Source organism: Rhopalosiphum maidis, chromosome 2 (genome assembly GCF_003676215.2).
Source record: "Rhopalosiphum maidis isolate BTI-1 chromosome 2, ASM367621v3, whole genome shotgun sequence".
Classification (NCBI taxonomy): Eukaryota; Metazoa; Arthropoda; class Insecta; order Hemiptera; family Aphididae; genus Rhopalosiphum; species Rhopalosiphum maidis.
The window spans coordinates 55,065,213-55,090,440 of NC_040878.1; the positions used below are offsets into that span (position 1 = coordinate 55,065,213).

Consider the following 25,228-nt stretch of genomic DNA (forward strand, 5'->3'; position numbering starts at 1 on the left):
AATATACCATAAAGTGATTTTTCTTAAACTTCTATTCTAAAATAGTTTTTAAAAATTAAAATGTAAAATGGTACTCTAGGTAATTATATAGGTGTATTATACCTTTCCTACATGCAGCAGCATAATTGAGTTGAAAAACTAAGAGAAAAAAATAATTTATTAACCAAAATCGAAACCATAAATTAATTTTGTTTTTATATAGTCTTAAAATTAATTTAAAGATTTAAAGATTTCTATTGTTGAAATATCTGGTGGTGAGGAAAAAGGCAATATGATACTTTACCCATCAGCTCAAAACTTTCAGGAAGGCAAGTACACACCTTCCACATTTACTAAACTGCTTACACATTATATTAATATGATTAACTAGTATAAGTCTACATAAGTAATAAAATTCAATAATATGATACATGCTGACATACTGTAATAATTGCGAATCAAGACCATTAGAAACTTAAAATATTCTACTATTTTTTTATTACTTAAATTATCATTTTAAATATATTTTAACTAATTTTGTTTAGACAATTGAAATTTTTAAAAACTTTCTTCTAAAAATAATGATAAATTGATAGCAATGTCTTAGCTTGGTCACAAGCTTTAAAATTAAATAACATGTTCCTTATAAGTTTTATTTAAGTAGCAATTAAACGTACCGAAAATATATGACTTATTAGCGTTTTTTTTTCTAAGTACTTTTAGATTTCAAATATTACCATTAAAATTAAATCAATATGTAAATTAATTTTGTACTTAAAAATTCATAATTTTTTTTGTTTAAAAACTTAGTACAAGGTTCTTCATACGTTGTTCTTACAGCATTTTAAAAATATTGAAAACTAATATGAATTTTTTTTATATACTTTTAAAATGTATATTTCGACGAAATTGGATATTAAATATAAAAACGATTTAAGTCTTTTTATTGTAATTTAAAAAAAACACATTAATTGAATAGATTTAAATTTTTTTAATATTACGTAGTATACTAGTATATTAGTATACATTTTGTAGTACATAAAGTATGTTAATGTCCATTGTCCAAGTCTCCACTTAGGGGTCAAATAAAAAAAAAAAGATAAAATTTGTCACATGACATCAACCACTTCATATTAATTGCAATTGATATACTTTTATACTAAAAGGAATAGCTTTTACATTTTTATGTATAATATTGTATAATTACTATATTACTTTAATGTATACGATAAAAAAATCTGCAGAATAAATATGTAAATAGAAGTCCTTGTTTTAACAATTATATATTGTGTAATTATAATATATACAACTATACAAGTATAATTCTTTATCGAAGCTATTCGCTACCCTAGGCCAAATTAGAAGGTTATTTAAATATTGTAATTATTTAGGGCTTTCACGCCTTTCCTAATATTAATATTTAATATATGCAACTGTAACTGTGATTTTTAAAAGTTTTAACTATTTGAGGAATGAAAAAAAATTATAAATATAGGTATGATTCGCTTGTTGCAGAAATCAATATATTAGCTTCTTTGCGGGCTCTGAACAGAATTTAAAACAACATTTGTTTGTTCGTTTGTAGATAAATAGGTAACATATACTTTTTTTTAAAATAACTATATTAGTTACATAAAAATCAAAAATATTAATCGGGAATTATTTTATCTCAATTACTTGAAGGTATGTTTAAAATCAAGTGTATACCCACAATAATAATTAACACGTGCTTGTTTTGGCCTAATAAAAATAATTCACTTTTTGTAAACGTCACCCTTGAATGTATTCGGCAGTTAGTGTACAATATATTGTTATATCATTGAGTATTGATGTAATAGCTTGCTGTTTGTACGGTTGGCCTACTTTTATATTCTCGTGTAGCATGGTCCAGTCTTCAGGCATCACGTCGAAGTTTCACTAGTGAGTTGCTCTTGCTTAATGCGTTAACAAGTAATATAATAATAATATAATTACAACGGGTTAAAACAAAGTTGATTTTATATATGTGAGAATTAACAGTGATTTACGAATAAAAGTAAAATTAAAATAAGATACCTAGTGTTTCAACTTCAATTTGAATCGGCCTGTGAATTAAAAATAAAAAAATGACCGAAAGTAATCTTTTGTGCGCGTGCATGCTACGGTTATCTATTTTAGTTGGTCTTCTATCAGTTGTGGTCACTATAATCTATTATACGCCTATTCCCGATCTTGGTAATTATACTTCGTGAATACTTTAGTAATAGTAATATATCTATATGCATTTTCAATATTCATATCCTTGATGGTGTTGTTGATTTTGTATATTTTATAATAAATACTTAACTATAGTCTATACTAAAATGTGTGCGAATATCTAAAGTATAAAAATAAATAGGTTATAGGTGTTATAGGAAGTTTTGAATTATTAAGATTTATACACGTTTAATACATAGATTTCATATAAATATAAATATAGTATATACTATACACAATATGTGACAGATATTAAAATAAACATACTTAATTAAGTCAAATATTCTATGTTTGGGGTCTTTCAATAATATGTTTTATTATAATAATATAAAATATATATTTATAATATACTTTAAAGATGAAAACATAACGATTTTATTGAAGTGAGAGTAATTGAGTGGATTTAACAAAAGTTGAGGTTATCTACATGGCTATATTTTGTACCTATCTGTTTTATATTATAGACATAATTTTCCTTGAATATTTATTTTGAATTAAGTATTAGTCAATTTAGCCAAGGTAAAATATACTGTGACTTAAACGCCTGGTCATTGACGTTTGACGTTTCTTATTTATTTTAATACTTCGTCGATAAGTAGGTACATAATACACATAGATGGTCGTCCTCTCGATGTTGTTTATTAATTTTCTACGAATGACTATGATTATTTTTCAATAACTATAATTACCTATGTATTTTTATTATTTTATAATAAAGAATGAGTTTAAGTATCTATTATATCTTTATACATAGATGGGTATTGAGATTTGAGAAAGCCACAGTTGCAAAATTGACTATATTAATTCAAACGTTTTAAAGTCTGGTAAAAACATCATCAGTGTCATATTAATAAACGAGTGAAAGCTATAAAGATTGTAATTAGAATCGCTCATCAAAAACACAATACCTTTACGCTACAATCTATAATAGTCATTACTAAGCTAGTAATAATAGTAAATAATACTATATGGTATTGAAATTTGAAGTGATAGTATATAATAAACCATTTTGTAAACGTGTTATGGGTTCAATAAAAATAAAAACAAAGATCACATGAATACATGAAAATTCAAAATGGACATTAATTAAAATCTATACAAAATTTGTGTGAGAAAGATAGAAGTCAGTGACGTATTTATGCCGAGTCCATTAGGACTTAGGGGCTCTTAAAGTAAATCCAAATTGATAGACCATAGAACCTTTATCATTATATTAAAAAAGACTGAATATTTTTCTTAAATTAAAATTGTATTATTTACATAAAAAATAATTTGATTAACATTACAAAAAAAAATTCTTTAACATCAAACTCTTTCTATCATAACTATTTATTAATTTAATTTCTGTGTTTATGAGAGACCTGCAACCTCCTATAGGTTTTATGACCGCCAACTGTTGAGTTGTATAAGCCACTAGCTACTAAGAGATATGGAATTATTTTATACATGATTATAGATTGTATGTATCGTTAAAGTATTCTCAGCGTTATTAACTTTGTATTATATTTACGTAAGCATACATTTTATAAAAAATAAAAAAATAATTATTTATTGCATCTACCAATTAAAATGGCGTGCATTTGAGAGTTTAATGATAAAAGTATGCTAAGTTTTATGTATAAAAAAAAAATAGTTTCTGTTACAATCCAATTTATTTTACAAAAATTAATTAAAAAAAAAACAAGTTCATATGATTGAGCTAGGGTACTAAAATTAATTAATATTAGGAAGAATTTAAAAACTTTTTTATACAAAAATTAAATTGTTATTCTAGAATAAGGCTCACCCTTTATTCTGAAGTTCCCTCTAGCTTAAAATGTTACACATAATACATTCAAATCTTTGAAATAAGTTAAATTTTTTTATGTATGTTTTCTTGTTTTAGTTGCATTTTTTTATCATTAATGAATGTGCTATAATTTATTAAGTAGGTATGCCGCAAAAACTTTCCGAATGCAATTGGTATTAGCTATTAGGTATTTAATTATATAGGTATACTTGTAGGTATTCATACCAATCTCAATGGGAAATTTTAATATAGTTTATATATATATATATATATATATATATATATATACAGTAGACAGACGGTGTACCTATATATTTTTGAAAGACAAAACATAAATAGGTGTCATACTTATTACATTCAGCACTTGCATCAGTATAGTATTTGAATTGGTAACAATCAAGAAGTTCAATTATTGGTTTATAACAGCGTTTCAATTGAGAAATTAAAGTGAAAAATTAATTAACATAGATCCGAGATCTATTTTGACTCTACATCTCTCCAGCAATAATCCTTAAACAAATAGTTCATTAATATCTGCCTCAATATTTTTAAACATTAAACACTTCTTATAAAGTTACGATAAATTAAAATAAAAGATTTTTTAACAGTGATCGGTTACAATTGTGTCCATATAAAAAGTAATTTTAATCAATTTAATTCATATATACACATTTATATATTTTTTAAATTAAAATTACATTTTATTTAATAGAACATAGTTATAAATTATAATTATATTTTTAACTATATGAACTATGGTTTACTTTTTAGTTTATTTATTTTTAGGACATTATTCTTCAGTGGATATTTTCTCACTGTATGCATATGTACATGATAAAACATAAGAATTTGGTTCAAATAATTTTACCGGAGGTCCAACATAATTAATAAACACAAGCGAAGAAATATGAGTTGAAGCATTTCATTTTGTAGTAATTTAATGGTTTATAAAACTAAAAGCTGGTTCATGCTGAATGAAATGAATATACATCTTACACCTATATACAGTATATGGCATATTCTTTATAAAAAGGAATTCATCCCTTTTTCTTATAAAAATAAATTAGTTCAATGGGTTTTCATTAAAACGGAATTCGTTTCCTATGAAACTCGTTTCTTCCAAACATTGAATTAATATAATATAATATTAACCAAAATAATGTGGAAGTTTTAAAACGAAAATAGTTAAATGTAGAATCGAGAAGGATTGATAGTAAATGTATAAATCTTAGGTACTATTTTATGATAAACGTATTACCATGGTTAAACAGTGAGCATAAATAATACTAATTATAATAATTATAAAATAAAATTGGTCTTATTATCATAATAAAGTATAACTTATTAAATTCAATTCGAATATACCTATTTTATATGGAAAAAATATTAATAAAATAAATTTATGTTAAATAAGTATCTTATTAAAAAGAATGTACGAATTAAATAAACCCTTGGCTATCAATTTAACAGCATACACATATAGAGATCATTGTTATAAAGTGAACATATAAGGCTTAATATGAAATTCAAGTAAGTTGTAACCAGTTATATAAGATATTATTTAGTAACGATAAATAAAGTTTGTTTTATAAGAAAAACTCTAAATCGAGGAAAATTATATTTTATAGCGGGTTCGGGTTATATACATTAATATAATTCAAAGGCCTACTTTTGACAGCCAATCGATCTGTGAAAAAATGAATAATATCTTGATGATTAATGGATATTTTAATGAAATGTAATATGTAATAAGATAACTTATATTTTAACAATACAAAATAATGTTAAGTTGAATCGATCATATATTTTAATTTGGATTATTGGTTGTGAGTATTAATATCTATATAATTATATCTATTATATAATATATAAATCAATAAATTAGCTATTAAACGTTAACTTAATTTACAATTCATTTCTATTTCCTTAATCGATAAATATATATACATATTTTAACCATCTTATGTATATATGGTGTTGTTATTAAATTATTGTATGTACTACGTGTGCCTATATAATCCAATGTAAAAAAAATATATTATGATAATTATTTAAAGTTATTAAATGTTATTTAAATGAATGAAAATATTACATGTTGTATAAAACTATAAAATATAACATTGTTTTTAGCTAATACTATAATAATACGATTTTTATTTTAAATCGACCAACAAAAGTGTAAATATATTATTAGTATAATAGAATAATATTTTTTTGTTGAATTAGGAACAAATAAGCATAGGATACGGTTTTCATCATACATCTTAAATATTGAGATTTGGGGTATTGTACCTATTTGGCACTCCCTGGTGGCCACGGTGCTCATTTATATCAGAGCGCTTCAGATGTCTATGCCACATGTAGCTACATGCTACAGAGTAAGCCGAGTAAGATATTCAAGGATAAAATAAAAAAAAATACATTTAAAAAAAACCACACGTGTTAGGTTGTGATATGAGTTGTACGTATACTCATTATTTTAGTGAATACTATAAATTATAAAATAAAAATATAAGATTATTTTTGTAATAACTGATTTACAAATCGATAACCTACTTGGACTTATTTTAATAATAATTATCGTGTTTGTTATGTTGCGTCATGAAGGAATATAAATATTATTATATTATATTAAATTTATTTTTTTAAATGTACGAATATATAATGCATTTTCAGATAACGTACAACAACAACAATATAGAACAACTAATTTTCTTGTGTAATTATGTAATAATATAATACTCATTTATGTATAAATTGTATTTGTATTGTATCTAGAATATATAACTGTACAATACAATGAATAATAGATGCAATAGTTTTTTATTTGGGGTATTGTGTTTTTGAAATAGTAAAATAATCAGTAGGAGAAAGTTAAGACTTAACAATGCATCAAGTGTGTAATACTAATATTAGATAGGTTAGTATTTATCGAAAGGGAAATTGTGGCAATAGTCGTTTTCCGAGGATAGCACATTATACATGTGTAGGAGCTAGAGTGAAGTATGGCTTCAGTAAAACAGTTAAAAGGTTTAAAAAGTAGAATTTCAGTAGTGTTAGGCGTAGTTACGATTACTGGGTTAGTTTTATGGAATACGGATTTACCAAGTGAGTACTGACAATTACTGTGTTAAGAATTTAATGAAAACAATTAATGAATTATGTAAACCACAAATAATATGAGTATATAACGTTGGGCATAAGTATTAGGTAGTTTTAAGTATTTAGTATAGTTATTAAGTTAAAGAATAATCATGATAATATTTATAATACTTTTCTAGAAGCTTCAAAACAAAATTGTGATAGAGAATGTCATGAACTGGATTGGCCGTTAATTTGTAGATATAAAATTGTGCTGGAGACTCAAAATATTCAAAAGTAAAACAATGTTTAATATAATATTTTTTATATAATTTATTACTACTATTTATTTTTAAAAAATGTAAATACTTTGTGTCAATGTGTTATTAGTCATTAAAGTGAATTGTTCTATTATCAAACTGAAAAGTTAGAACATTATTATTGTTTGTACATTGGTTTTTACAATAGTACAATTTTTAAGAATGGGTTCTGTTAAATGTAAATTTGTTAAGTTGAAAGGGGCAAATGTAAACGGGCAATTGTAAACTCTTCCGATGGTAAACTTTTCTGGGTCTACTTCAGTACTAATAATTTAATTTTAAAATGTCGTGATGTTTATTTTAACTTAAACATTTTTACTTGAGTATAAGATTTTGGAACTGAAGAGCTCAAATGATTAAAATACCCATATTGTAATATTTTCTTGTATAGAAAATTTCAAATTTCTCTGTTCTAACGAAAAAATATTATTATAGACGGTATATTTAATATTATTGTACAAAATATTTTCTGCAATTATTTACTTTTCATGGTTTTAAGAATACAAATTATATACCATTTGTATTTGCTTTGCTTCCTGATAATATATCCATATTTTTTTTATTATTATATTATTTTGTAGGATTTAACACTACCTTTTGTAGGAATTAACACTATCTTTTGTAGGAGATTACCTAAATTTGTAAGAGTTAACCATTACCCGTTGAAAGTATGCAACCTATATACGATACTGTGGGTGTTGTGTCACTTTTTAACATAATACTCAAAACCAGCGTACAGTCAAAACATTTTTATTTAATTCGTAGTTATATTAATTATACGATTTAATATAATACTTACTACTTTTTATGTGTGTGAAAAGTGTATAATGAACATACTATTATACATGTTTTAAAATTAGTGTTACTTATTATTAATAAAGTAAGTTATGATAAATTAACTAATAAAATAATCATATTTTAGCGATTGTCAAAAGTGTTTCTCCAACAATCAAACGGAATGCCAAAATAATATTTATTGCAATAGATTTTCAGAGAAAATTATTACTGCTAATAGACAAGTTCCTGGTCCATCTATAAGAGTATGTTTGAGGATTTTATTATCCTATCTATTACTTATTAATTGAATAATTAAATTATTTTTAAAATAAGTACATAATATTTATAAGTTATACCTATCTACCGGTAGTTTATAAAATACAATAGCATTTTATATTCGATATTAATAATGCACGTTTAGAAATATATGTTATGATATAGTATGATGTAATTAAATTGTAATAATAACTTTAGTTTTTAGCGTGCAAAGAGATAAAAATAATATTTATTAAAGAAAAATTCAAAAATGTACACATTTATTTATGTACATTTATAAAATACATAATTTATTATTTTTTTTATTCGTAAGTTTAATAAAATATAATAATAATAATTTGTCTTTGTTGACTGCTATTTAGAGAATATATAATTGGTACCCATTTTATATTTTATAATATTATACTTTGTATGTTATAAGATATTTATACTTTTTAGTACATCAGAATATAAAAATCCTAGTCATATAGTCTAAATAGTTTTTGATAAAAAATATGCATCATTATTTTATTTATCAAATAGAAGTATTAGTAGTAGATTTGTAGTATTAAATAATAAAAATATATTATTTAATTACAGGTTTGTGAAAATGATATAATGGTAATAGATGTTGTTAATCGAATACCTGGTCATAGTGTTTCGGTACACTGGAGAGGTCAGTGGCAAAAAGAGACTCCAGTAATGGATGGTGCACCTATGGTAACACAATGTCCAATATTACCACATACAACATTTCAATATAAATTTAGAGCGGCTCAAGCAGGAACTCACTGGTGGCAAATATTATCGGGTAAAATAATAAAATTCACGAGAATTAAAGTAAATTTCTTAATTTAATTTGTTCTTACTACAAATCATACAATTTTTAGAGTTAAAACTATGTATCCATAAGCGAAATTTAAGGGCGTTTGGGGGGCTAAGCTCCCTTAATACCAATCATAGCTTTTGAACATGGTTTGTATATCCTCTTCCACTTATATATATATATAATATATCTCAGGAAGCATACACACAGTACATAAATGCAAATTATAATAGCCTCTAAATTTAAAACTCCAATTGCCCCTATGCATGTATCTATATCGATTTAACTAAACAAAATAAAAAAAAAACATTAATTTTTGTTTTAATAATACAAAATTTGCTTTTAATAATAGATGTTTATACATTTATACTTGTACAATTCTTTACGCACAAATACTATATATTATATAGTATGGTTCTGTATATGTTTGTAAAATAATTCGCTGTATGCATCATTCTATATCTATATTTATTTATTTATATTGTGGGCTATAGTTTTTGTATCTAATCTTTATAATTTATAATTATTATAATATTATCCATATGATCATATATTTATAAATAGGCGACGAGTTGTCCGATAGAGTATTTGGAGCATTTATAGTGAAGCAGTCCAAAAGAAAAGAACCACATGTCTCCATTTATGACTTTGATGAAATCCCACACGTTTTACTTGTAGAATATACGACATTGACTCAAAATGGTTTCAATGAAATGCGTATAAATGGAATCGCGTCGAACACGGTAAATGAAACTACTCAAGATATCTAATCAATACAATTTTAAATAATTAACAATACTTATAAATCAATCTTTTAATTTACTATATGATAAGAACCTATATAGAAATTGAAATTGATAAACGAATTTGTTAGTTTAATTAGAAATTCATATGACTAGTGTCGATGTTATAGTTAATTTTTATTACTTACACGTAAAAAAAACTACCATATACCTATGTATACCGGTTATCGCCAAATATTCGAAGGCTATGAAAACCTATACCAAACATTATAATAATAATAATAATAATATTAATATTAAACAGTTCTAAACTAGAACTTCTAGTGAACGGTAAATTTATATCCCAAGAACATATTACTTGTATATGCATACATGCACTCACCAATACTTATATTTTTTAAATAAAGCATGAGCGTAAAATGTGCACGACTTACACTCGGTGGCCATTGATAAAAATAAAATACAATTTATCGAAAAACCTTGAATAATTTAATACAATTTATATTACTTAAATTGAAAAATTTCAAAATCAAAAATATATTGGTTTGTTTTTATTGATTTTAGTCAATCACAGTACAAAATAATAGCAAGTATAGATTCAGAATAATAAATACAGGCGGAGTTTCGCAATGTCCAATAGAAATAAAAGTTCATAAACATCATATAACAGTTATATCAGTAGATGGCCATGCGATTGAACCTAAACCAGTTGATGTTATTCAAGTTGAACCAGGTTAAGTGTTAAACAAACATGTTTATACAGTTGTAAAATGTATTTAGTTTAAAACACTCCTATTTCTGTGTATTTAAAGGTGAAACATTAGACTTCATTTTAACAACAAACAAAAATAAAGGAATTTTTGACATGATGGTTAGTTCAGAGGGTCACTGTAAGAGCAGTAATCACACACACACATTGTATATACAATACAACTCGACATTAAATAATATTATTTCAGATACAAACAATGTTGTACAAAATGTGAGTATACGTTGAGTTCATGTGAAAAAAATATGGTAAATAAAATATTAAATATTTTATTTGTCATATTTTTGTTTTTATTTTTAAATTTTAATATTAAAATGGTTATTAAAATTGTATAAATGTATGATCTATAATATATCTATGTTTTTAATTTTAAATTAAAAATTCATTAGAAATTCATATAAAAATTTTAACATTAAGGGAGTTGCTACACCGATAATGCATTTTTCTGTCGATCTTCATATAATATATAGGAACAAAGTACAAAGATATTCTGTATTTCCACGATTACGACTCTCTAGTTCAGTTCAGGGCAGGGGTTAACAACCCACGACCTGCGATCACATTTGAAATATAGTATGTATCTTTTCTATTTCACGAATGAAAATTGTCAAATTGAAAACTATAGCTCGGTTAAATGACTTAAATGACATTCACTTATAAAACTCGTTGTGAATACATGGTTTCGGATCCAATGAAACTTAGAAAAATTAGTTAATAAAAAACAATGTTAGCTATCACACTAAAAATAAAAAAAATAACTTGTAATTCAAAATTCAAAAATGTTAATCTATTATAATAATAATAGTTTGAAATTTAAAATGTAATTAAAAAAAATATAATAATAAAACTAAATTATTGTTCAAAATATATGTTTTTACTACAAATACGGTCCACGAGATCTGTAGAAAATAATAAAAAGATTGAAGACCACCTGGTTTATTATTATTTATTTTATAAAGAAGAATATGTTATGTGCATTGACCGAATAGATTTTTAATATTTATATTTTTTTATAAATATAAGCATGTTTTAATTCAAAATAATTTTGGTTATTTTTAACCATTAATAACTTATTGAAAATGTAAATATTAAAAATCTATCCGGTAAATGCACAGGAAATATTCTTCTTTATATAGTATAATATATTATAGGTGCCTTTACCTTAAATTGAATCAGAGAATCGTAATCGTGGAAAACGAATTATCTTTGTTCCCATATAATATAGGAAAATAGACAGAGAAAACAAATGTTGGTCTAACGGTCTCTTGTATAATATTTTTTTTTGATATAAGTGTTCTGAAAGTATTTTTATATGACCGACACATATAAGGTTATTAGTTATCATAATATGATTCTAAAAATAATATTTAATTTTTCCTTTAGAATTTGATAGATTATGAAATTTTTTTATTAATTACCTTTCTAAAGTTTTGATAATTATAGGTTAATGAACAGCCGCTGTGATTCAAACTGCAATTTTATTGTATTCCCGATAAACAAATAAGCTATCGTTAAAAAAAGGCTCCATACACAGGAATCTCTCTTTATTCTATTATAATAATGTTGGAGCTCATCCAAATCACATTTACAGACTATTAATCCATTCAATTTTATTAGCGAGTATGAATATAATATTATCCCCGGCTGATTGTGCACTTTCATATTGATAGCAATTATTAATTTCTATAGATGGAAAAACAATGGAATTGTACTGTACAATTTACAATTTGATAAACATTAAATAATTAAAGAACATTAACTAAATCAAAAACTATAGTGTGATTTATTTCAAAGTACTTGTATTCGATTAATCGATTCCTTGTATTATTTTTTTTGTAACTATCATTATAAATTATAATAGGATGTATGTTGTTGGATCCACGCATAGTAAAATAGTATACAAAAACAAAATAAAAACTCAACTTTCCTATTAAATATATAAGGTAATTTAAATAGTTTTTAAAAACACAAACGCTGTTTTGTTTAAATTGTTTTGTATGTCTGTTTTGGCTGTGAAGTAAACTAACATATAGACTATTATCTATTCAGTATTCACGAGCGTTTATTATTTTGACCAAAAATATGTATGGTATTTAATTACTAAACTTATTATCCTAAAACATAATCACTTACAACCTTTTAATATTTTTGAATTTTAATTAATAATAAGACTGAACGCGGGGATCGACGTTTGTCCATTACAAGTCTAACAAGCTTACCTTACGAGTTGTCTGCAGTTAAATTGAAAAATACAATTTATTTGGGATTTTCTTCGATTCAATATCAACTTGGTGGTAAGTATACAAATGAAAATACAATATCAAACGATCGATATAACTATAAATAAATAACTTACGAACGTTTGCAGAAGGAAGCTGGTCATTGCCGAATTTTAACAATATGTCAATGGTGCTACCTTCCGCTCCGCTGTTATTGCAACAGCCTGAAGATGTGATAGTGTGCAATGCAGAAAATGTACCACTCAAATGCCGGTCTAGTATCACATCTTGCGAGTGTACGCATGTCATTGACTTACCGTTGGGTACTGCTACGGAATTAGTTATTTTCGATACAGGTACATAATAGTATAATACACATACACACACACATCTTATTATGATTAAATCAGTCCTGAAATATAATCATATAAATATTATTGTTATTGTAAATCTCAATTCACATAAATAATAAAAAAACATGTCTATGATGTGATCACAACGAGAACTGAAATATAAATGTTGTATATTCAATATTTTTATAAATGCGTAACTGAGCTAGTTATTAAGAAAGTTTTGTGATTTTCACAAATCGATTTTTACAGGAATTTCCTCAATTAGATACAGTGTTTGATATGTTGACTTGTTACTTTTAAATGTAACAATAAAAAATCTATACATATAAAATATAATATGAAATTTTATTTCTTTAATATACAAGTATAACATATATTTTCAGTCAACGCGTATCTTGTGTTATTGGTTGATATTATACGAATATATGTATAATACACATTTGTGTATAAATTACGTTTGCGTTATACCTAGAATAACCTAGAATTATATTTTATACTTTAAAACATGAAATATATGTTGAATATATATATAAATATATTATATTATCATCTGATTATCTTAGAGTTAAACTGCTAAACTATAATAATATTTTTCTTAGAGCACACGCTGTTCAAAACGGATAGATCCCATTCGTTTTATTTGCATGGACACAGTTTCTACGTGGTTGGCCAGAGGAGCAAGGCGTTCGTAAAGTCAGCGGATCATGCAAAGAAGTTGGACAGTGATGGGCATTTAGTACACAGGAAACTCGATAGGTCGGTGCTGAAAAACAGCGTTGTCGTGCCAGCAGCAGGTGTATCTGTTGTACGATTTATCGCTGACAATCCCGGTAATGATCTACCGTTAACCTAACTTTAACCTTAATAGTAAGATTCCAATCTTATGTACAAGGAAACCACGTCCTAAGTAAAAACATTAATATTTATTAATACAAAAAAGGTCTTTATAAACAGATCTTTTGTAAATTAATATACACAAAAGGGCGAAAACCCCGTATTAATATAAACGCTTTTGTATTAAAATGTCATTCCATTGCTCAAGACGACAATTTTAATAGCACACTCTTCATATTTATTAAAAAATTCATTAAAAACATATTATTTTTTCCACAAATTAAAATAAACACAATGAGCTGTTTTCATTTTTAAATTATTATGTTTTAAGCTATAAATATTTCTTGGTCGTGAACATTGAGGAGAAAAAATATTTTTAACATTTTATGAATATAAATAGTAATAAATTAAAAGATGATTTATAAATGTGTTTTAAAAAATATTAAAATAGTTTAAGTGTTAGGTCTAATATTTTTGAAAATTTAATATTTACAGAATTACAAAATTATTACAAATAGGTCGTAATACATAATTATATTTGATTTTTTTTATTGTATCATTTATTATAAAAACTTATCTCTATTAAAAAAAGATTATCAATTAAGTTTCCTATAATACTGTTTTAATTTATGGATCTGAAATTGAATCCAAATGGTACATTTAAAATGAAAATTCATCAATATTTTCAACAGTTTATCCAACTCTTAAATTACCGTTACCAATTTTAAGAAAAACTTAATTATTCATAGAACTGATAGAAAAATGGTAAAACAATGTTGGAAAAAAAAGTTTCAATTTATTCAGATTATTTTTGTGGAATGGCATTTATCATTTTCAAATTAAATATTACAAGACACCACTATCCTATATGTGCAAATCTTGAGAATTCTATATCCAGTCTTGGTTTTTTATAATAATAGTTATAAAATCTTTTTAAACAAATATACATTTTTATATAAACTTTGAGAGAATTTAAAGGGACTTTAAAAATATGTGAAACTTTAGTCGTTCAACTTTTAAACATTAAATACATTTAGATTAAAGAGATACATTTACATTTTTTTTAGATTGGTTTTATCATTTTTTTAAAGTTTGATTTTTATCATCTCTTTTATAAACTTAAAATATTTAACACGTATAAAAGAAAAAAATGTTATCATATCTTAAAAAAAAAGTTTTAACTATTATGGTTTATTGTCAGATAAAACAATTGTGAAATAATTAATGGTAATAATTTATTTAATAATTATACTTTTCCATACTTATTAATAAAAGGAAAAGTCTAAATTATAATTAATCTTTTTTGATAAGCTCTTTTTAGTATTTAATTTAAAGTTTTAACTAACGCTAATTTGATTAAAATATTAACGATGATGGTATAGATATGGTTCTAATAATAAATTATCCATGTTTATATTAATTTATCTCGTAAAATAAGCATTTTAGGAATTAGTTTTTAAAAGTCTGTTTTACATCTACGTCCTTTATCTATAAGAATATTTGAAATGGTAGTGTATTTATGAATTTACAAATAGGATATTGAAGTTCAAATATTTTGATGAAATTCGTTAAAATCACTGAAATTTTCCATCAATTTTGTTGATATAAACTCATTATTTCGGATTTAAAAATTATAATACAAAATTATTTATATTTCAAGTGAATCACCTTATAATACAATATGGTATAAATATTAAATATATATATTTTAATAATATAAATATATATTTAATCAGGCACGTACACAAAAAAAAATTTCGGGGGGGTTACAAAATTTAACAATACAAATTATGCTGCAACATAATAAAACAATTTTTTCCTCGTTAATCGAAATTATTTCGGGGTGATGAAAGGGGGGAGGTGAACCCTCCCCTGTATACGTGCCAGTATTTAATATTATTAAAAAAAATGCAATATTTTCGGAAAGAATTAAATTAACTTACCATTATATATTAATAATAAGATAAATTACTTTAACAGCAATATTAAAACAAATTTAACACTTCATATTCATACAGTATTCTATAGTTTCCTCCTCAAACCTTAGATACAGACGAGCGGTATCCATCTGCCCACATTTCTTATATTATTAGTGATTAGGTGATTAGTGATACCATAAACGGGAATATAACTGTTTTACAATAAGATAATTACCTAAAATTAGAAAAATTATAAAACATGTAATTTTAAGTAGATCTAAGTTTTCATCCACCTGATAATTTTAAACTAAGTTTTTAGTTTAAAAGTTTAATATAAACTGCAATCAATGAGTCTTTAAAATGTTGTACGTATAATATATAGGTAAAAATATAAAGCTATAACATAATTATAAACGAAACATTGTTCCGATGATCAAGTTTAGTTTATTTAAAATTGGTAAAAATTGTCGGATTAAAGGTACACAAAATATAAAAATACATTTATTAAACTTCTAAATAATAAAAGTCAATATTTCCATAAAATTAATTGTTTTAATTATTGTTTAAATAATATGCCACTAAAAATAACTAATTGTATGTTTCAGGATATTGGTTATTCAGGAGTGAAAAAACTTCCGAATGGTCCAGTGGCTTATCATTGATATTTAGAGTGACAAATCCTTCTGGAAATTTTCCTCAAGTACCTGAAGACTTTCCTAAATGTGGAAATTTCATAGGACCAGAATTTTTTTTGGCTTGATAATGTTGAAATATTTCAATCATTGTTACCGTATTAATCTTGATCTCCAACAATATCCTTAAGGTATATGATAAGATATAGGCTGTAATAGTTTTAAATATGAATGTTACATGTAAGTTTATTTTTTTTAAGAATTAGTTATTATTTATTATTTCAGTTTATATTGTTTGTAACCATTGTAATATGTAAAAAAATTATAATGTATAATGTATTACCAGTTCCCATGTACCTATAATTTATTTTATGTAATGATAAATTTGCTTCTGTATAAAGCCAACATTTAATATCCGTATCCTATAAAAATATATTTTTTTATTTTATCTTAAGCTCAATTAAATAGTGGTTATCAGTTAAATTTAAAATACTATATACATTTTTTTTTATATATTTTATTCTTTGGATTTTATTTTCAATAGTTGTTCTTAATGTTTATGGATTAATATTTTATGTAAGTAATATGGTTAGTCAAAAAAGTGTTATTTTGTTTATTTGTTTCTATTTGTGGTCCGGGTTTTTGTGTAATTGGTTAGCCATATTTTGTTTTATTTTATTTTTTTACACTTCTTCTCTTTCTGTATTACTAATATTGATAACGTTCGGTTAATAAAACTAATATTATGTTTTATAATAAATTGTATTTAGTTAGTTTAACATGTATAGGTGGTAGGTCTCAGGGGCCTATTTAGAAATTTTTTATTGGGGAGGGGGGGCACAAACAAAAAGTTCAAATTTGCGTACATGGGACGTAGAGTTGTAAAATATCTCATATTATAAAAATAAGTATAAAATACGGTGAATGGGGGGGGGGCGGGCCCCATAGGCCCCTACCTTAAATACGCCCCCGGTAAGTCAATATAAGGGATTTTTATTTGGCTATTTATTTAATAGCCAAATAGCACGATTTAATTCTATAAATATATAATACGAGAGATAAAAATATTATCCTGGGGCTCCATACATTAGGCTTTTTATGATACTTTAATTTTGAAGCAAGTTATAAGTATACTGAAGTCGTAAATTTTTATTTATTTGCTTAAAAATTAATATAATATATAAATAAAATTGTGAGGATAAATGAATAATATTCTTATACACTCTTAAATTTGAATAGGTCAATTCGATAACAATTATTATTATTTTGTAGTGTCCTTTTAATCTCAATGAATGTGACTGCTGTTGCTGTGAATCTTCTTTACAAATATTATCACCAAAGTTTTATTACTTATTATATACCAATTTATTATTGAATATAAATATTCAACTTAAATTGTTGAGCCATAAAAAATTAATTATTTGAATTGTATATTTTAATTATAATAAGAGGATTATCTTAAATATGAATATATATTTTGAAAAATGTTAATGTTAATATTAAAATTATTTCAAATATAACATACCTAATTTAATTGAAAAATATAACCGTAACAAAGACCACTAAGAGACCTTACTAGGTATGTATTAATATGGTTACTAATATTATTAGTGATTACTTTATGTTTATTGTTTATACTTGATATATTTTTATAAATATTAATTTTATTGTTTCTGAAGTAAGTATTTTACTTTTCGTATATTATGCTATGTCGTGTTATATAGAAACCAATGAGCAAGAAGTTTTATTTAAATAATTAAAAATATATAAGCTATAGCCCATAAGAACAACTCATGAACTAATTTTCGACTTTATTTAGCTATCATGTTAATTATAGTTTAGGACGTTTAGATGATTTAAACAAAAATATTTTAATTATAATAAAAAGTAAAAAGATATTAATGATGTATAATGTATATCTTAGAAAATACTATATTGCTATTTAATATTAACAACCAAAATTAATTATTAAGTTACCGCAAAATAAAATAAAAAATAAAACAGATAACTTAAATAATAAAAGTATACCTAATATTAATTTTGCCACAAAAATATATACACCACTGAGTTATTAATGAACTTGATATTTTATTATATTTATAAAATATTCACTTTATTATATATATTAAAATGATTCATTACGAAGTACTTTAATTTTTTTTTAAAATCGAACTCGTTAATTTTTTGTCGACAATGAAATGTAAGTACCTATAAATATGTCAGTCGTGTATAAAATAATTAACTGAAAATGTTTATCTATATTTTCATTTTTCACTCATTGAATTGTTGATGGTTTGAAATGCTATATAAAGTATTTAAAAAGCTGAACATTTTAAGGGGTTTTAGTGTTCAATTTTAACGTAACGTTAGCACTTTAAATTTATAACAATGTATGGTTGAGCACTATTAATTGTTCAGTGTTACACGTCAATAAAAACTTTATTGGTTAGGTATAATGCTTATATAATATGTTATTAATTATCTTTGAGTAGGTATCACTTATAGTACCTATTGCTACTGGCTAATTCATATATATATAGTAGTAGGTAATTCGGTAAAGTATTTAATAGCAATTCTGTTTTTTTATCCAAGCTTTATTTATGTTTAAATTAAAACTTTTAGTTAAAATATTGTTGTTAATAAAACTAATTGACTGTTAATTGAAATGAAAAAATTGTTCAAAAGATGTATACAGTTTTTATTTAAACACTGTGAGTTTTAAAGGTACAAGATACTTATTTGATCATTCAATCATTGATCATAACATAAATATTAATTAAAATATTTATTAGCATGAATTTTAAATATTGCAAAAAAGGTTCATAATTTGATAATTTTACGAGGATTTCTGAGTGATTTATAGGAATAGAGGCTGTGAGTAGTTGTTAGGGCGTCATAATGTCCACTAATGTAATAAGTATTTTAAAATAAATAGTGTCAAAAAATTAAACAAGGAATGATAATACTAGCAATATATTATGTCAAAATTGTTTACATTCACTAAATTATTTACAAATTTAAAACCTCTTTAGTCTTCATAGTATAACTCTGTAGTATTTAAAACAAATTAATTACGTAATTAATTTTGTACTTCATGAGATTTAAATGAATATTTAATACGTATAATAATATTATAAATTATAATAAATTAACTAACATCTTTTAACAGCTTTGATGATTTCGATTTATAAATAGATAATTTTTAATTTAATATGTGTCAAGTTTGAAGTTATTATTACTTAGTGACCTCGAACAACCAACATTTTTCTAAGCTATTAGATTAACAATCAACATAATTGTTTTTGCTCTGGGATATGTTAAATAAAAGTGTAGAATCTACATTCCGGCCTACGACAATCAGATACATTTGAGTGCTTTATTTGTAAATACTAGTTATTAGATATATCAGGTATACGGAGAATGACATGTTTTAGTACTTTAGTATGGTATCTACCTATTAAAACGTGGGGTTAAGATACGAGCTAAAAATAACTTTTGGTACCCAAACTCGTCATGCACCGCCGCCAATGACAAACCTAAACTTGTTTTAACTAATTTTTTTTTATAGAGTTGAGCCGACCATTATCATTACCATTATTATATGTCGATGAAGATAGACGAGTTATTGACAATAAAAGAGCTAAATTGGGAGCAAGAGTGGCAGAAATTTACGATAGGAGCAACCAAACCGGAATTGTTCATTCGGCTTAAATGATATATCTATCCGAGATGTTGAACTCTGGCCAAGTGTACTTTTTACCTTGTGGATAGAATTATAACGACAGCCTAGGTCAAGGACATCGTTTCTTACAATATTTAATTGCCGTCTCGTGTGTACTTAATGTTATATCAGGCGGCAAGCGTCTAGTTACTGGGATACCACACTGTTATAATATATCTGAAGCGATCACCAGTTAACTCATGATAAACTACGGACAACATACGGGGACTTCAACAGCCAGCAAACGACCAGGATGTCAATGTAGTTATGATTTTATGACCTATAACGAATAGGTTCTGTATACTTGTGTAGGTAAGCTTTACAAAGTCACGGCGTCACGTGGTATAATATGTATACGGGTATTATTATCGTGGTCAACGATTAAAGCATGTCCGAAATAAAATGCGGATCATTGTGTTCATCGTGTACTTGTATGGACAAACTGAAGATACTGCACTATAGGAATGAATAATATTAGTTGTCTATGTATCATTGTATCGTGTAAGTCCGAAAAATTCAAACTCGATTTTGTCTCTGTATATTTGTGTATAATATGATGATAATAATATGAACCATGACATTTTAAATACAAAAGTTATTCGTTTTTCAGACTGGTAATAAATACATTTTAAATTATCTACAAAGCGAAATTCTTGATTTTAAATTTTACTTGTTATTTGTAACTTAAAATTTAATTTGAAATCTAATAATTATTATAAGTTATGAGTTATGCTTATGACTTATGACTAAGGTTGGGGTATTTATAATTTTGCTTGTTTTTTTTTTGTTTTTTTAGTTGTCACATTGCAGGTATTTCTCAATAGAAATTTGTTTTACATAATTATTAATACATTAAAAATATGTAAATATTTAATTTTACACGTATTTGCATAATTTTTGATAGGTATATTGAACGTAAGTGGCAATAGTATTGTTTAATTTGAATTTAATTTATTAACCCGTTACATAATAGAAAAAAAAATAAACGTATTTTTATTTTTTATTAACTGAATATGATTCTGTACCTCCGTATATCTATATTGTAGATGTATTATTTTCTGACAGGAATTTTATATTTTTGCTATCTTATAAGGTAGGAATAACTAATAATTATGTTTAATAATCATATAATATTTCCTAATAATTATTAATAAATACAGTTTGCGGCTTACATAAAGTGATATTCAATTTTTTTGACTCCTAATTTGATTAAAATATTTATAAAAATTGAATGCACATTATTTTTTCAGTTTTTCGTGCATATTTAGCTATTTTTTAATGCATAAGTGTATAATGTTTTATGAATTACAAACATGTTCGACGGAGTCCATTATTTATTTAAAACATCATTACTAAAAAAATAATTTAATTTTAGTACATACATATTTTAATCTTAGTTGTGATTTTTTTGGGTTCTAAGTATTTTAATAATGTCGGTAGAATGACTAGAATATGTCAAAAAAATCATATTTTTTAGTTTTAAGCTGTTCTAATATATCGGTTTATCAGTTATCACTAATATTAGGATTTTAAATAAATTAAACTTGCAGTTCGAGTTTTATAGTTTAATTTTTACTCATATTTAAATTTTTTAAATATTATTTCCGGTTTTACAATGTAACACTGATATTTAATTATTTGATTTTTTATAGAAACTAACTTAACTTATAGATTCTGTTAAAAAAAAACATTTGGAAATAATTATATAGATAGTGAAAATTGTAAAATATTTTTTTTGTAAAGTACAATTATTATTGGTTCATAAATCGGCTGAATCCTAATATTTTAAATAATACTCGCGTGAAAATAAATATATAATTTAAGACTGGAAGCGAATATAATATGCATAGAATTAGTCATAGAATACATTGTGCTTCCATAGTATATAGTCTCCACGAATATTTTAATTTTCCTTTCAAAAAAAAAAGGTTAACGATTAACGATATAATATTTCATGATAAATTAAATAAAGTTTAACGAGGAGAAGTATATTTTTATTATTAAATAAACAGCATGATAGTATTCTTTTGAATGCAAACGAACAGACTACAATATTTTTTTTTCTTAAATAATATTCAATATAGGTACATGTAAACACACGATTAACATTTTTTTAAGTTGATACTTTCATAAATAATACGTACATCAGCGTTAATTTAAAATAAAATCACTTTGAATGTGATATCTGTCGAATATATATATACCTCTATAGAAAGATAAAAACTAGACACTTTGTATATTATGTATAGTATTACAACTATTAATAATGTGTAGTGATTCAGACATTCATGTAATGAATGCAATTAGATACACTACATGACTACTGCAGAGTTCTATGACCATTGTGATAATATTTCAGCAAAACCTCATTTGCAACGGATAATATTTATTAGTAGAGTTATCATCATTTGAATATACCAATTAAATTTCATTGATTTGTGAAGTAGCTTGATGATTTGCTGACTTAGTTATTACAGAATAATAAAATCAATGACATAATTAAGTCATATTGCTACAGACTGTAATATATTTTTTTTAAATAATAAATTAAATTATTTATATTCATAGTTTTAATGTTTAAAAACATTTTGAAAATAACATTTATTAAATAACAATTTTACAAATTATTGTTGATTTATTTTACACTATGTTATAATTTATTATATATTATGATACCTATATTTGATTTTAATTTAATATTAATAGATAATAATGGTTCTTTCTTTACTAAAAATATGTCTATATATACAGGATATCTTAATAAAAATGTATACCTATGAAAAATGTTTATATCTATATGAGCTATGAATAATGTCTATATTTTTAAACACCATTAAATTATAAAAAAAATAGCAACATAGTACCTACACAATTAATAATAATAATATTTATTAAATAAGACACATTGTATACAAATTGATATTAGTCGACTTACAAGTTTAAAAAGTTATTAGTAATTGTATAATTCGTTTGATAATAATATAATTAGTACCTACACCATACTTAAGGGGGTTTACGAGCGAGACTGTTCTATTGTTTAGCTCTTAATTTTCTTGAATGATTTCTAAACTGTTTAAATCCCGCTTTGGCTGTTGATGTTATATCCAAGGTACTTTAAAAAAAAAAATGATGACATTTTTTTTTTGTAATAATCAAGTGTCATCCAACAAAATGACTTCTTTGATTAATAAGTCGTATTATCGACTAGGGCATAAATATAAGCAAACCTATTTAATTTAATTGGTCCAATAGAAAAGTGGTCAATTTATAAATTTAATGTACCTAGAGGTAGGTATACTCCTAAAAGTAACCAAGTATTGATGGTGATTGATAGCTAATAATGTTTGCCTCTATACTGGAAAACTGAAATGATATCTCATCGTGTATCTGTTACATATTATAGTCAAATACGTACGTAATATATACATTATACAAACTCACAAAACGGTGTATTCGATCATATTTTGTGATACATTACGAAATTTGATTTCTTATTACAAATTTAATTAATATAATTGACTTTTTAAACTTGGTTTTTTTTTAGAAATATTAAACGGTTATAGTATCTTTATGGTAGTTTCATTGCTTAATAACTCTACCTCACTTTCTTTACTCATATAAGTTTACAACTGCAGTAATCAGTACATAGTAACTATACCCACTGCAGTAAGTATATATGTCTATTACAAGATATGTCGTAAATATAATGCATCATTGCATCGTACACTTTAAGATTTGAATAATTAATAATGTTTTCACTTGTATCTCCTCCTCAAGTTGACCTGATTCGATTAATTAGAGCTTATTTGATATGGTAAAAGTTCTAAGTATACTTCTTTACATTACCTTCGAGCTATTAGATTAAAAAAATTTGAATATATTAAATAATTAGCTAAAAGTATACCTGTGTGGTTTTATATAATTTAAAAGAATGTATCTTGTTATTATTGTGTAGAAATATTACTAGGCTTTTTAAAATTAAAAATATAGCGTTATTCCAATACAAGTATAATAGTATAGTAATTTATTCATAGCCGTTTATTTATTTTGATAGGTCCAATAAAAAATAATCTTAGAATAGGTATTATTATTTGGTGTTTAATTATACATTTACTATTTATATACACACGAGTGAGTGTATTTAATTATGTTCATGTTATTATGGTAATATAATACTCAGATATTGTGACTATTTTATTTATCTGATGAATGTTGGTTTGCCTTGGGTGGGTCAATTTATTAAGATGACATTCAAGTTTGACCTAAATTGGTTACATATATCTTGCTGTGTCGTATGATTTATTTTCCTCTTTAACTGGATACTTTTAAATTTATAGACGTATTTTATAGACGTCTTCTGCTGTGATTTTAACGTTGTCTGAAATCGACAAGTTAAAAATATGAACTTGTTGAAATTCATTTGGGATATTTGATAGACATTTGATGACTGTCATGTTAATACTATATAAATAACAGAACATTCGGTTATTTTATTTTCTATGATATCTGATTGTGAGATCAAACACTCGGCTAAAAATGATTAATAAATGTGATTTTATAAAATATGATATAAATTATTATAAAAGATACTGCTATAATAGTTACTTGACAATATACCTATTCCAATAAAAATATTATATTATATTTATTTAAATTAAAATCTATACACATTATGTGCAGTTTTAGTAAAATCAAAAAACAAAACAAAACAAACAATAAAAATGTATACGCATATATTTATATTATCTTTGGTATTTCATCTAATATCTGTTTTTG

The 25,228-nt window shown here is 24.5% G+C and overlaps 1 protein-coding gene across 3 annotated transcripts; it reads left to right on the top strand.

Annotated features, from left to right (window-relative positions):
* Window positions 1–1,876: 1,876 nt before the first annotated feature.
* LOC113552256 (laccase-8-like) lies at window positions 1,877–17,206 on the top strand. 3 transcript variants are annotated; one of them, XM_026955038.1, is made up of 11 exons: window positions 1,877–2,193; window positions 7,288–7,381; window positions 8,327–8,444; window positions 9,037–9,247; window positions 9,827–10,005; window positions 10,570–10,738; window positions 10,818–10,987; window positions 12,945–13,068; window positions 13,143–13,349; window positions 13,946–14,176; window positions 16,705–17,205. In XM_026955038.1, the coding sequence occupies exons 1-11, from the start codon at window positions 2,085–2,087 to the stop codon at window positions 16,857–16,859; spliced, it is 1,767 nt and encodes a 588-aa protein (XP_026810839.1). In that variant the 5' UTR covers window positions 1,877–2,084; the 3' UTR covers window positions 16,860–17,205. The 3 variants fall into 3 exon arrangements, with proteins under 3 accessions (XP_026810839.1, XP_026810838.1, XP_026810840.1); XM_026955037.1 differs by having other exon boundaries at window positions 7,285–7,381; window positions 16,705–17,204; XM_026955039.1 differs by lacking the exon at window positions 1,877–2,193 and adding an exon at window positions 6,975–7,111 and having other exon boundaries at window positions 7,285–7,381; window positions 16,705–17,206.
* Window positions 17,207–25,228: the final 8,022 nt, after the last annotated feature.

What these genes read in the sequence shown, in the direction of transcription:
- LOC113552256 (XM_026955037.1), top strand. Translation starts at nt 2,085, where the DNA reads ATGACCGAAAGTAATCTTTTGTGCGCGTGCATGCTACGGTTATCTATT. An exon ending in CAAACAATGTTGTACAAAAT is followed by an intron (nt 10,988 to 12,944) that starts GTGAGTATACGT and finishes ATTAATAATAAG; the next exon opens with ACTGAACGCGGGGATCGACG. An exon ending in ATTTATCGCTGACAATCCCG is followed by an intron (nt 14,177 to 16,704) that starts GTAATGATCTAC and finishes TGTATGTTTCAG; the next exon opens with GATATTGGTTATTCAGGAGT.